General features: G+C 37.1%; 1 protein-coding gene across 1 annotated transcript; it reads left to right on the top strand.

The window, feature by feature from the left end:
- The first annotated feature begins 485 nt into the window (after positions 1 to 485).
- Positions 486 to 863, top strand: LOC132631016 (uncharacterized). The gene has a single exon (XM_060346615.1). It carries the CDS (start codon positions 486 to 488, stop codon positions 861 to 863), a length of 378 nt encoding a protein of 125 aa, XP_060202598.1.
- Positions 864 to 13581: the final 12718 nt, after the last annotated feature.

Genomic DNA, 13581 nt, shown 5'->3' on the forward strand with positions numbered 1-13581 from the left:
TGTATCTGACCGAGACCTAAGGTTTACATCCAGATTCTGGACTAGCTTACAAGAAGGTCTGGGCACTAGGTTGAACTTTAGTACTTATTTCCATCCTCAGACAGACAGCCAATCTAAGGGTAATTCAAATCTTGCAAGATATGCTTCAAGCTTGCATTATGGAATTTGAGGGTAGTTGGGACACACACCCAGCCTTAATAGAATTTGCTTACAATAATAGCTACCAATAAAGTATTGGCATGCCTCCTTATGAAGCATTATATGGGAGAAAATATAGAACTCCTTTTTGTTGGAGTGAGCTTGGTGAAAGAAAATTTATTTGTCCTCAGATTGTGCAACAAACTGAAGATAAAGTAAAAATCATCAAGGATCGTCTAAAAATTACTTCGGATAGACAAAAGTCTTATGCTGATCTTAAGAGGAGTGAAATTGAGCATCAAGTGGGAGATAAGGTATTTTTAAAGGTTTCTCCATAGAAGAAGATTATGAGGTTTGGCCAAAAAGGAAAGCTTAGTCCTCGATTTATTCGACCATATGAAGTACTTGAGAGAGTTAGCCCAGTTGCATATAAACTAGCTCTTCCACTGGAGTTAGATAAGATCCACAATGTCTTCCATATTTCAATACTTAGAAGATATCGCTCAGATCCATCTCATATTCTTCCTGTTGAATCTATTGAGGTCAGTCCTGACCTAACATACGAAGAGGAACCTATTCAAATCTTGGAGCATGAGACAAATGAGCTTAGAAACAAGAAAATTCCATTAGTAAAAGTCCTTTGGAGAAATCATTTTGGCAAAGAAGCTACCTGGGAACGAGAAGAGGATATGCGAATTCAATATCCCCATTTGTTTCGAGACTAGCATAAGGTAAATTTCGGGACGAAATTTCTTAAGGGGGAGAGAGTTGTAACACCCCAATTTTTTTTTTAAAACTAACTCTTGAATTTTCAATTGACCATATCTTGATAGTAGGGGTATATTTTACTTTGCACTTCCTGAATGTGAATTTGAAGATATTTGGAACTTGTTTGAAGTGTCATGGTGTAGTTATGCAAACTACTCCTACTATTATTATCTTAGAAAATTAAGATATGGAATAGATATTTATATTTTAGGCAACCACCCTTTGATATTTATCCAAACATAAAAGTTTGGGCAACCACCTTTACTTTCATCCTTATTCTAGGGAATATATAATATCTTTTGGGCTCATATCTTTCCACCTCCTCAAATTTCGTTTTCTCTAGAAAAATAATACCCTAAAACTCTTCTCCTCTCATCAAATTCTCCCACTAAATCACCAACAATACTTGTTTGGTTGAGCCACAAACTACTCCACACTATTGAGGTAAGTTTACAAAACCCGTTTTTGAACTGGACAGTTGTTAGTGTTTTCAGCATGTTTCCTTGTATACAATTTAGTTTTAAGTGATCCAAGCTGTTGTAGAAATCTATTTCATACCTCTACAACTTTTTTTCAGGCTCTAAAACCTATTTTTTCTTGTATTTACTCGAAAAGGAGTGATGACGTACAAGCAGGTGCTACCCAGATTTCTATTTTGCAAACCCTACATGTATTACAGTTAGTATTTCGAGCATATCTTTTAGTAAAAAACTGCTATATGAGTGATTTAAATTTATTTGAAACCCCAGGACATATATCTACAACTTTCATTAAGGCCACAAATTCTATTTTTACCGTTTACCCCTTTGAAACGGAGCCACAATACAAGAAAATAGTACTGTCCAGAATTCCAGTTTTGATAGTTTAGGGTGATTGGCACTGATATCATGTTTTGTTTTGACCTGCTGAAACCATTGAACTTAAATAGATATTTTATTGTGTATTTAAGGTATATATACTCTTGTACAAGCTAAGAGGAATTGTTTGGCGAAGTGGACTTTGGTTGGTCTATGGCGTAGACGATTTGAACTCCTCGAGTTGTGGTAGAACGTGTTGTGTGGTAAAACGCCAAGGTTTGTGTATAAACTCGAACTTGGAATATCTTTATTTTATGCAATTTTTGAAGTATCTTGATGTGTTTCTTCCTTTCTCTTCGTCTTATATCATTTTATGGTTATTATCTCAAGTATTGCAAAATATTCGCTAAATCGCCCACTTGTACGAATTGCTTGATCATTTTGCATTCTTGTTGGGACTTTGTCCTACTTGTTGCTGTGACTTTGTCACCGATATCGGCATGCCTCTTGACTCGGATCTTTTGCCATCTTGACTTTGGATTTGTGGTTCGTCATAGTTATGGAACTTCTCCATGTTAAGCACGAACTAGAAAGTCGTTTTTATATGGTTCTTGATTCTCTTGATGATTGGGTTTCGACCCTACTTGATTTGGAGCTTCGGTCCAACGTGATATTGATTATGCTTGGTGTGATGGCATGACGTACATATTGGGCGAAATAGGTTATTTGACAAACTTTCTTGAATTGATTTATAAGCTTTCTTGACATTTGAGCCTTCGAATATTGATTTCGATATTTGGAAACTCTTCAAGGTTTTGATATTTGATAATTTGATATATTTTTTTTCTTGATTTATTATTATCTTATTGAGCTACCTATGACCGATAAGGGAGCTGGAGAATCTAATGGCTCCAAGCCCAGAGTTTATGTGCCACTAAGCTTTATGCTTAGTGATAGTTGTTTTCAATCGCAGGTAATGTGCGGGAAGAAATTTGAAGATGGCCGTTTGGAATAGACTTTTTGGGAGCTTTAGTGAAGATCACCTTTGCATATGCATTTAGGTTTTGTATAGTTTTGGGACTTGTACATGATCGATATGCTACATATATGTATGAAATTTTTTAGGCTTGTTGGACCACAAGTCTATAAGCTTGTAACTTGACCTCGGTAACTTATTTTGCTGTTTTAGGGTGTGCTAATAACCCAAGTCATGTTATGTATTAAAATTACATTTTGCCTTTTAATTATATACCAAGGAGGGAAATAGTTTTCTTTTGATATTCACAAGTTTGAAATTTGTGTGTAATATGAACCTGCAATGGTGTTGAATGAAAAATAAATTTCTTCTGAACGTTGTAAGTATGAAATTAGCTTTTGGTTTCATAAGTGGCATCCTCCCAAAGGGGGTGCTACATCTTCAATAGAACCTGGTCACCAACAGCAAACTCTAAATCTCGGACCTTCCGGTCCGCATACATCTTCTGTCGACTCTGAGCCGCCAAAAGCTTGGCCTGAATAACCTTCACTCTCTCAAGAGACTCTCTCAACAAATCTGTAACCCAAGGTCGAACCTCAAATGCATCAAACCAACCAACCGGAGATCTACATCTCCTACCATACAAAGCCTCAAAAGGTGCCATATCGATACTCGAGTGATAATTGTTGTTGTATGCAAACTCTGCCAACGGAAAGTGCTGATCCTAATGACCACTAAAATCAATAATGCAATCTCTCAATATATCCTCGAGCACCTAAATGGTCCGCTCGGACTGCCCATCGGTCTAGGGTGGAAAGCTGTACGAAGATCCAATCGGGAACCCAACTCCTCAAAGCTCTCCAGAAATGGGAAGTGAAGATAGTTCCTCGATTAGATGTGATAGAAATAGAAACCCCATGCAATCTCATAATATCACGAATGTACAACTTGGCTAACTTCTCCGCGGTATAGGAAATCTGAACTGGAATGAAATGAGCGGACTTAGTCAACCAATCAACTATCACCCAAATCAAGTCAGACTTACCCAGGGTCTTTGGGAGACCCATAACAAAATCCATGGCAATCCTCTCCCACTTCCACTCAGTAATGGGCATCCTCTGAAGCACACCATCGGGTCGTTGGTGCTCATACTTAACTTACTGAAAATTACCATACTTAGCCACGAAATCGACTATATCCCTCTTCATCCGACGCCACCAATAATGCTGCGTCAAATCACGATACATCTTAGTCGCCCCCGGATGAATGGACTATCGAGAGCTATGGGCCTCAGTCAAAATCAAATGAATAAAGTCACCAACACGAGGAACGCACACGCGCCCCTTAATCCTCAAGGTACCCACTGAATCAATCATGGCTTCCTTGGTCTCACCCCTCAGAACCCTATCTCGAATCTTGCTGAACTGAGCATCCTTAAACTGATGAGTCCTAATCTAATTTAATAAGGATGACCTTGCCTCTACACAAGCCAAAACTCTGCCTGGGGCGGAAATATCAAGACGAACGAAACGGTTGGCCAGAGTCTGAACCTCCATGGCCAACGGACGCTCGGAAGCAATCAATTGAGCTAAACTCCCCATACTCACTGGCTTGCGACTCAAGGCATCAGCAACAACATTGGCTTTCCCTGGATGATAAAGAACAGAGATCTCATAGTTCTTCAGGAGCTCCATCCATTGGCGCTGCCTGGAATTAAGATCTCTCTGGGTGAACACATGCTAAAGGCTACGATGATCGGTGAAAACCTCACAATGGACACCATATAAGTAATGCCACCAAATCTTCAAAGTGAAGACCACGGCCAACAACTTCAAATCATGGGTAGGGTAATTCTTCTCATGGATCTTCAACTGACGAGAAACATAGGCAATGACTCTACCCTCCTATATCAACACAACACCCAAACCCATACGGGATGCATCACAATAGACCGCGAAATCCTTGCCCTCCACGAGTAATGATAGAATCGGGGTTGAAGTCAAAAGAGTCTTGAGCTTTTGAAAGCTCTCCTCACAATCATCGGACCACTGGAAGGGAACATCCTTCTGAGTCAATCTGGTCAAAGACGAAGCAATAGAAGCAAAACCTTTCACAAATCGGCGGTAGTAGCTGGCCAAACCCACAAAACTATAGATCCCAATCACAGTAGTGGGCCTCGCCTAATCTCTCACAGCCTCAATCTTTTGAGGATCCACCATGATCCCATCCTTAGACACAACGTGGCCCAAGAATACCAAAGACTCCAACTAAAACTCGCACTTTGAAAACTTAGCAGACAAGCTATTTGTTATACCCCGCATTTTCATAGCCTGAGCGTGATATGTGCTTCCTCAGACACTGAAAATCACGTTGTTACTACATAATTTAAACTCGCGTTGATAGTATTATATTTCGTATTTTTGCACGTCGGATTAGTCGTAACCGGAGGTGGGGCCGCACATCGAGATTTTTTTAGGAACATGTGACAAGTTATATGAACCACATATGTGAAGTTAAGCACAACTCAAGAAGAACCCATGAGCCAAATCAAAGTGGAAGCCCTCCAAACAAATATTTTTAAGTTACGTTTTTGGGTGATCTGACTTCGGGAGACCATAACCCCATCATTGTTTGGGAATTTGGGAAATAAGCCAGAATGAAAGTTGTAGATAATTTAATTATCTTTCCAACCATATGTCGTGGGTCCACAGGAGACGTCGGGATAAGGAGATATGGACTTTTTAAGGCAGAAAGGTCAGTGGGCTAGGCCCAATCCGGGCCCAACCGGGTTAGGCCCATGACCCATGCCTATTTAAATGAGATTTCAGCCCTTTCTCCTCATTTTTCAGAACAAAACACCCAGAAAATTCTGGAGAGAGAGAGAAAAAGAGTCTTGGAGAAGAAAAACCAATTTTGATCGAAATCTGAGCCCCGAATCCCCAAGCTCATGAAGAGAAAAGTGTTGTACGTCGCGTTGTCTTCAATTTGAACTAAAAATCAACCAAAAAGAAGAGGGTGGACGTGGTGGCTGCACACTTGAGGTAAGATTAAGGTTCCTTTTCATTGCTAGCAAGTTTATTTAGAGTTTTAACGAACTAGAACGGAGAAAATAGTGTGATAAATTCGTTTATCGGTGTGGTTGGATTATGGTTTGAGGCGTGAGGAGAATTTTGGATAAAATGTATATTTATTTATTTATCTTGTAGGACGTAAGTATTGATGTTATTGGTATTAACTTCGACGTCTTTGCGAAAATAAAATTATGAAATAGCTATATCGCAAATTTGGTTGGTTGAGAAATTTAGAAAACAGTGTGCGGGCTGTTTTATGGCATACGTCGGTATTGGAAATGATGTTAATATTATTGGTATTATTGTTGATGTTTTTGGTTGCTGAATTGGAATTCGGGCTAGGCATATAAACAGGGGAGATGCTGCCCGATTTTTGGCAGAATATAAAATAGTATAATTTGAAATATGGTATAAATGTGCGATGACAGAGTCTAACGTCAGTATGAATCCTTTTAAATGTAGACTTACAAGCTCAAACGAATAAGTGTAGCTTATAGGCGGTCGAATAGGTATGTAAGGCTTACCCTTTCTTTCTTTTGGCATGATCTTTGTGAGACAAACAGACAAAGCATATGTATGATTTCAAAGAACCTCTTATTCTTAAAGCCACTAGGATGGCTAATGTTCTTGACTTCCGAAGAACTATTTTGCTATGTCTTGGTACAAGTGTGTGGTTCCAAAAGTTCTATGTTGGTTTGATCCATAGCGATATTCGAAAGGTACTTGATATGATTATTGCTTTGATTTTCCAAAAATATCTTCTGAAACGTTCATAGAAGGTTCTGTACTAAAACGTCCATAACTTTTTCATACTAACTCGGATTGACTTGAAACGCGTTTATGACTCTCAAGTGTCGATTTATGTACGCACCCATCGAGTCTTAAAAATTTGTTCTATATGCATATGTATATGAAGCGATGCCTTATAAGATTTATGATCTTATTCTATGCTCTCTTAACGTTGTTATTCGTTGCTAGTCTCATCTTATAATAGTTGCTCCTTCAAGGTGAGACAAAGCCATGATAACTATTCCATAATATATAATCGGAGGTTACCGACCTTACGTCACTCCGATAGGTACATGACTTTCTTTGGGCTCTCCTGTATGCTGCTATATGATATGTGTATATGTATATGTATATGGGGCAAAGGGAAAGGTGAAGTGCTATAGACGCATAGCCATCTGATCAGTTGGTATAATATGATATCGTCCCAGACGCGGGATATATGGATAAATGGATCGGGTTGCACGTTCCGCAGCAATATAATATATATAAATGGATCGGGCTGCACGTTCCGCAGCAATATAATATATAAATGGATCGGGCTGCACGTTCTGCAGCACTAAGCATGAATGGTACCGCCAAAAAGGCATTCATATGTACAGGTTACTCTTTTATCTTACGGTATGCCCTATATGTCCATTTTGTGATCATTCATACTTTGCATCCCTTACTATGTTACCATTCATGTCTTACATACTCAGTACATTGCTCGTATTGACCCCCTTTCTTCGGGGGCAGCGTTTCATGCCACACAGGTACACCCAGATGAGTAGCAGTCATTATAGAAGATGTTCCAGCGGAGTTGGCAAGCTCCACTTGCCCCTGGAGTGTTGTCGGGTCAGAGTATTATGCTATGGTGTCTTGTGCGGAGTTAGAGACCTTGCAGACAGAGTCGTGGGTATAGACTGTCAGTTTTGGAAGCGGCTCCATCAGTCGATGTGTCATTCTGTGTTATGTGATAAATTTCCATATGATTACAGATTTTGTTTGATTTGAGAACAAAGAAAAAGAATATTTCTGAATGCCTTACTATGTATTTCATGTTTATTTGATTTAAAAGTTCAAAGAGGTTATGTATGTATTAAGAGTCAGAGGGTTCGCTCGGCTCTAAGTAAGGGTCGGGTGCCCATCACACCCTAGTGAGATTAGGGTGTGACAAAGTGGTATCAGAGCAGGTTGTCCTAGGGGTTGTCTGCAAAGTCGTGTCCAGCAGAGTCCTGTTTATGGGTGTGAAGCCGGCCACATTTATAAACAGGAGGCTGCAGGGCATTTAGGGATTGTTGACCTTCTTTTTGTCTTAGATCGTGCGATAGAGCCAAGTCATAGGAAATGAGATTTCTGGCACTAACCCTTGATTTTAGCAAATGCACAGTATCGATAGGGGAAGGTAAGTGATGATATGGGAAGTCATAGAGGCAAGTCTTGACATATTTATTCTGCTACCTGAAATTGGAAGCTTTGGATGGTTGGAATGTGTTATAAAGTCGTATGCTCTGTGAGGCATTGTTGATATTTGCTGCATACAGATTTTGAATAGTAAAAATTGTAAAGGAGACCCGGTCAGAATTTTTCAAAATCAGGTCATTTAACTAGATACACCTAACAGGAGGGAGCGTGGAAAGGAAATATTGTAAGTGGACAATAAGTGGGATGAGTTGTTTCAGAAAGGTTGTGGATTGGGCATGGCATGAAGAATAATAGCGGGAAAGACGATTAGTAGTCCAAAGGATTAAAATGGATAACATCCGAAGTTTAGTAGGAGCAAGGTGTGTTGGAGGATTCGGAGAAAGTCGACAATCAGTTTTGCTGTAGATTATGATATAAGAATGGTGAGTGGGCATCCGAACAGACTGATACCTGAGTACTTATAAGTAATGGCGATGAAGGTGCGATCACTACTATCAGGAATCTAGGAATCTAGGACGAAAAGTAGTACACACATAAGTGAAAAGTGAATATTGAGGATTGAAAAGGGTAAAATAGTAATTGTAAAAGGAAAGACGTGTTATGAGAATGTCTCGGAATCTGTAAGACTTCGACTTGCTCCAGATCATGTAATAAAGGTCATGCGAGGAAGTGGACGCGATTATATCAGCATTAAGGCACCGGATTCCATCGAAGTTACGAGGTTAAGCGTGCTAAGGTGGGAGAAATCTTCGGATGGGTGACCCCCTGGGAAGTGCGCAAGAAATCCTATAGATTTAGACATAAGAGATAAATGAGAAGTTAGAGTAGCCTAAGGGAAACTAGAGTATACGGGATGGTTGGAGACCATAAGAGGACGCGTAGGACGAGGCAGACTAGACTGGTGGAGAGACAGGAAGTGCATCACAGCTCTGGAATTAGGATAGGCTTGAATAGCGTTTGGAAGTACTTTGTGGGCTAGTTGATAGTAATTATATATATATATGAATGCGTACGATATCCCACATGTGAATGTATTGGTGGGCATGTGATGTGTGTCCCAGCGACCGGTGCTACGGTATGGAAGGCCTCAATCGAGCAAGGGTACCGAAGTTCAAGTAACAAGAAAAGATATTGTACAAGTATTATAAGGTAAGATGATGTTATTTTCACTACAGGTTAAGATTGGAAAATTCTAATACAACGATATTTGAAAAAGAAAGAAGGGGAATAAATGGAAGGTAAGGAGATCAAAATGTCGAAAAAAGTGAAAAGGGTAGGAAATAGGAGTGAGTAAGGCCTCCAAGAGAGACGACAGGCAGAGCACGAGATACGGGGCCACTCGGGTAAAATTTGAAGGTAGGCGTGTAAAAAGGATTAGGTCTTCAGACAAGGTGTTTGGTTGGATTATTATCTAGGTTGATATTTTTCTAATTATGTGGGCTTGTCGCCATTACTTAATGCACTGAAACCAGAGGTGTATTTGCTGTGATATGAGAAGGAAGGTGTCAATATATACTCTTCGTGTGATGTAGATGGTTACATATCCTTGCTGTTGTTGAGTTATTTATCTGAGTCTTGTTATGACTTGTGGCATGGTTCCATGTATTCATTGACCATGATATTATTGGTGTTGACACCTAAATTTTGACCTCCCGGAATTTATTTTAATCATTCAGAGTCCCTGGATTCCAAGCAGAACAAAATACCTATTTTTGGAAATAAAATGATTTTATAAATATTATTCAGATAATATTTTACCATTTAGAATGGTAAGATAATTTCTATATTTATTATAGATCATTTATAAATTAATTGTCACATTTTATAAGTTCATTACAATTATTTACTTAATTGTTTAAATGGCTAAAATGATAAAATTGCAGGTATTTTACTCCTTTAAATCCAGGGAATTTCATTAATTAAATAAATTAATCATCTTACCCCTCAATTCTCATCAAATCATTTTATTAGAATTTATCACATAATTGAGTGTTTAATTGTAATTAATTCTGAAAAATTACCCATTAAAGTGGCTATAATTGAAACAATCAATTAATAGCCCCATTATGGGCCAATTGAAAGACAGTTTCCATAATTGAGGTCATTATTGTAAAATTAGCCCTTTAATTTGTTGTTTAATTTAAATATGACCTTGCATGAAAAGGCCAAATTCATGGGTTTGACTAATCAAGGTCATTTTTGCAAAGTCACTTTAAATGACTAATTTGGACCAAATGAGGCTATAAGTGAAATAGCCTAGTCACATAACTAAGTCAATTAAAGGGCATATTTGCAAGATTAGCCCTTGTTTGCTTAATTAACCTTGTTTAATCATTAGTACAAGTCTAAATTAACTAGTATTTTCTTAAATTTTGGTTGCTAATTAAAACAAGTGTCAAGTCCTCATGTATATACACCTATATACACTGATATACACGTGTATACATGTATATCAAGTATATATACTTGTATATAGGCCCCATTCTATTTCCATTCAATCTGGACCGAGCCTAATCCATTTAAGGATTTGACCCGGCCCAGTTCAACAAAATACAAAAGGCTCTAAGCCTTCAGCCAAACAGCCCTAAAGGGCCATTTCTCACTTTCTCTACTAGGGTTTCTTTGAACCCTTCACGCCGCCACCAGAGGCGCCTCTCTCTCATCGCGTCATCTTCATTTTTTTGGGTAAAATTCCAAGCCACTAAGGCGTGTGCCAGTGTTGTGTGGCCAAGAATGGCAAAGTATTTATTGTTCTTCCTAAACTTTTTCCAAACAAGGTACTATATGATTTCTTTTACATTATTTTGCCAATACAACGAGCAAAAGTCTGAAGATCTTTAATGATCTTTGATTGCACTTGTTTGAAATCTCGAAATTTGATTGGTTCGTGTTATACCCTACGGATTAGGTTCTGTTTGACTTGTTTATGTCCGTTGATATTTTTTTTGTATAAATCTTAGCCCTACAATGAAGATGTGAGGAGGGAACCTCAATTTTGAGGGTCATCCCACATCGAAAAATTAGGGGTTTTAGATTATTATTTTTTTACTATTATAAATACATGCATCATTTCACAGTTTTTTTTTTTTTTTGAAAAAAAAAAGGGAAAAATAATCTTGCAAAAATCTGAGAAATCGATTTATTTTGCAAAAGAACTCGAAAAAGAATTAGGGTTTTGAAATAATCTCGAAACCTTTAAGTTATTTCTGAGTTAAGTTTAGTTTTAAAATCTTAAAATGCTTGTGTGTGGTTGTGTTTTGCTTGATTTGAGCTTTGGGGATTGAGTCAGTTTCTCCAAGTTTAATCTTGATTAGGCTGCACAAACTAAAGGTAACAATCTCTCTTTGTCTTTAATTTTACTGCATTTACTTTTTTTATTAAATGATTATGTGTTAGAGTTTATTTAGTTAATGTTTTGTTGTCTTATTTTACTGTTATTTTAGAGGAAATTTAGATTTGCCTATTAGCATTAGATTAGAAATATATGAAGCTACTTGGATTTATTATTTAGTCTGGGGATCTGTAAACTAATTTCTTTAAATAGTTTCTGGTAAATATTATTTGATGTATCAGTGTTCATGTGACTTTAGGACTTAGTAAAATTCTAAGATATCTTGAAACTTGGCTATTTGATTTAATAAAAAAATTGAGAATTATAGACTGTAATTTATAGACTGAGTATGCTTTATTATTTGCCTACCCTAGTGATTCTGCTCAACTATAAGTAACATTAATATGGGTTTCCCATCATTTTTCATAAATTGGGCTATGTGATGAGTCAAACATGAGACTTTAGTTGCTATGAATTAGTTGGGAATCTGATGAACTTTTAAAAGATGCTATTTATAAAGGCCTGTGGATTCAAGATAAGTTGTTTCTCTCTAAATATGAACCTTGATCTAAAATGCAGTTGTATTTCTCATATGTGTTTAAGCAGTCCTGTGTTTTAAATATTATTTGGACAGTTTTGAATCAAGTTTTAAAGGGAGCACCTAGTTCAAATTTGCTTAAAAATGAGAATGATAAGTATGAAGATATGAAGAGCTTAGTTACATCTGCAACACTGTCTTTACTTGTCTTTGAAAGAAAATAATTAAGAGTTAGAAATCCTATTTGAAAAAAGTGACTAAATGAGGATAAATTAGTTTAAATCTGGGTAGTTGGTTTATGTGGGAGGATGGTATACAAATCTGTTACAGACTTGTTGAACTTACTTTTTTCTTTTAAAAAAAGATTTTTTTAGAAGAATATTACAAGTCTTGACGGGCTTTTTCCCTAAATGTGACCTGGTAATAAATGGTAAATTTGTTTTGATCTCTTTAAAAGTTGTATATACTTAGCCACCTAGATCAATTTCAATCACCTGTTTAAATATTGATATAGTGTGACAATGTGCACTATTGTATCTACAGAACCTGGAAATCTTTTTTTTTTTAACTGAGTAATATAATGTTGTATTTGTGAGCCTTGTTTTGAAACTAAGTCCTATATACTACAAATTGATTTGTTTAAACCTCTTTCTAGTATTTGTGATCCAATTTACATAGCTTAATAATTTAAATGACTAATTTAGACCAAATGAGTCTATAAGTGAAATAGCCTGGTCAGATAACTAAGTCAATTAAAGGACATATTTGCAATATTAGCCCTTGTTTGCGTAATTAACCTTGTTTAGTCATGATTAAGAGTCTAAATTAACTAGTCTTTTCTTAAATGTTGGTTACTAATTAAAACAAGTGTCAAGTCCTCATGTATATACACCTATATACACTAATATACACGTGTATACATGTATATCAAGTATATATACTTGTATATAGGTCCCATTCTATTTCCATCCAATCTGGATCGAGCCCAATCCATTTAAGGATTTGACCCGGCCTAGTTCAACAAAATACAAAATGCTCTAAGCCTTCAGCCAAACAGCCCTAAAGGGCCATTTCTCACATTCTCTACTAGGGTTTCTTTGAAACCCTCACGCCGCCACAGAGGCGCCTCTCTCTCATCGCATCATCTTCATTTTTTTGGGTAAAATTCCAAGCCACTAAGGCGTGTGCCAGTGTTGTGTGGCCAAGAATGGCAAAGTATTTATTGTTCTTCCTAAACTTTCCCCAAACAAGGTACTATATGATTTCTTTTGATTTCTTTTACATTATTTTGCCAATACAACGGGCAAAAGTCTGAAGATCTTTAATGATCTTTGTTTGCACTCGTTTGAAATCTCGAAATTTTATTGGTTCGTGTTATACCCTACGGATTGGGTTCTGTTTGACTTGTTTATGTCCGTTGATATTTTTTAGGATAAATCCTAGCCCTACAATGAAGATGTGAGGAGGGAACCTCAATTTTGAGGGTCATCCCACATCGAGAAATTAGGGTTTTTAGATTTTTTGAGTGCTATAAATACATGCATCATTTCACATTTTAATAAATAAAAAAATAAAAAAAGAGGGGAAAATAATCTTGCAAAAATCTGAGAAATCGATTTATATTGCAAAAGAACTCGAAAAAGAATTAGGGTTTTGAAAAAATCTCGAAACCTTTAAGTTTTTTCTGAGCTAAGTTTAGTTTTAAAATCTTAAAGTGCTTGTGTTTCGCTTGATTTGAGCTTTGGGGATTGAGTCGGTTTCTCCAAGTT

This window comes from Lycium barbarum, chromosome 3 (assembly GCF_019175385.1).
Source record: "Lycium barbarum isolate Lr01 chromosome 3, ASM1917538v2, whole genome shotgun sequence".
NCBI lineage: Eukaryota > Viridiplantae > Streptophyta > Magnoliopsida > Solanales > Solanaceae > Lycium > Lycium barbarum.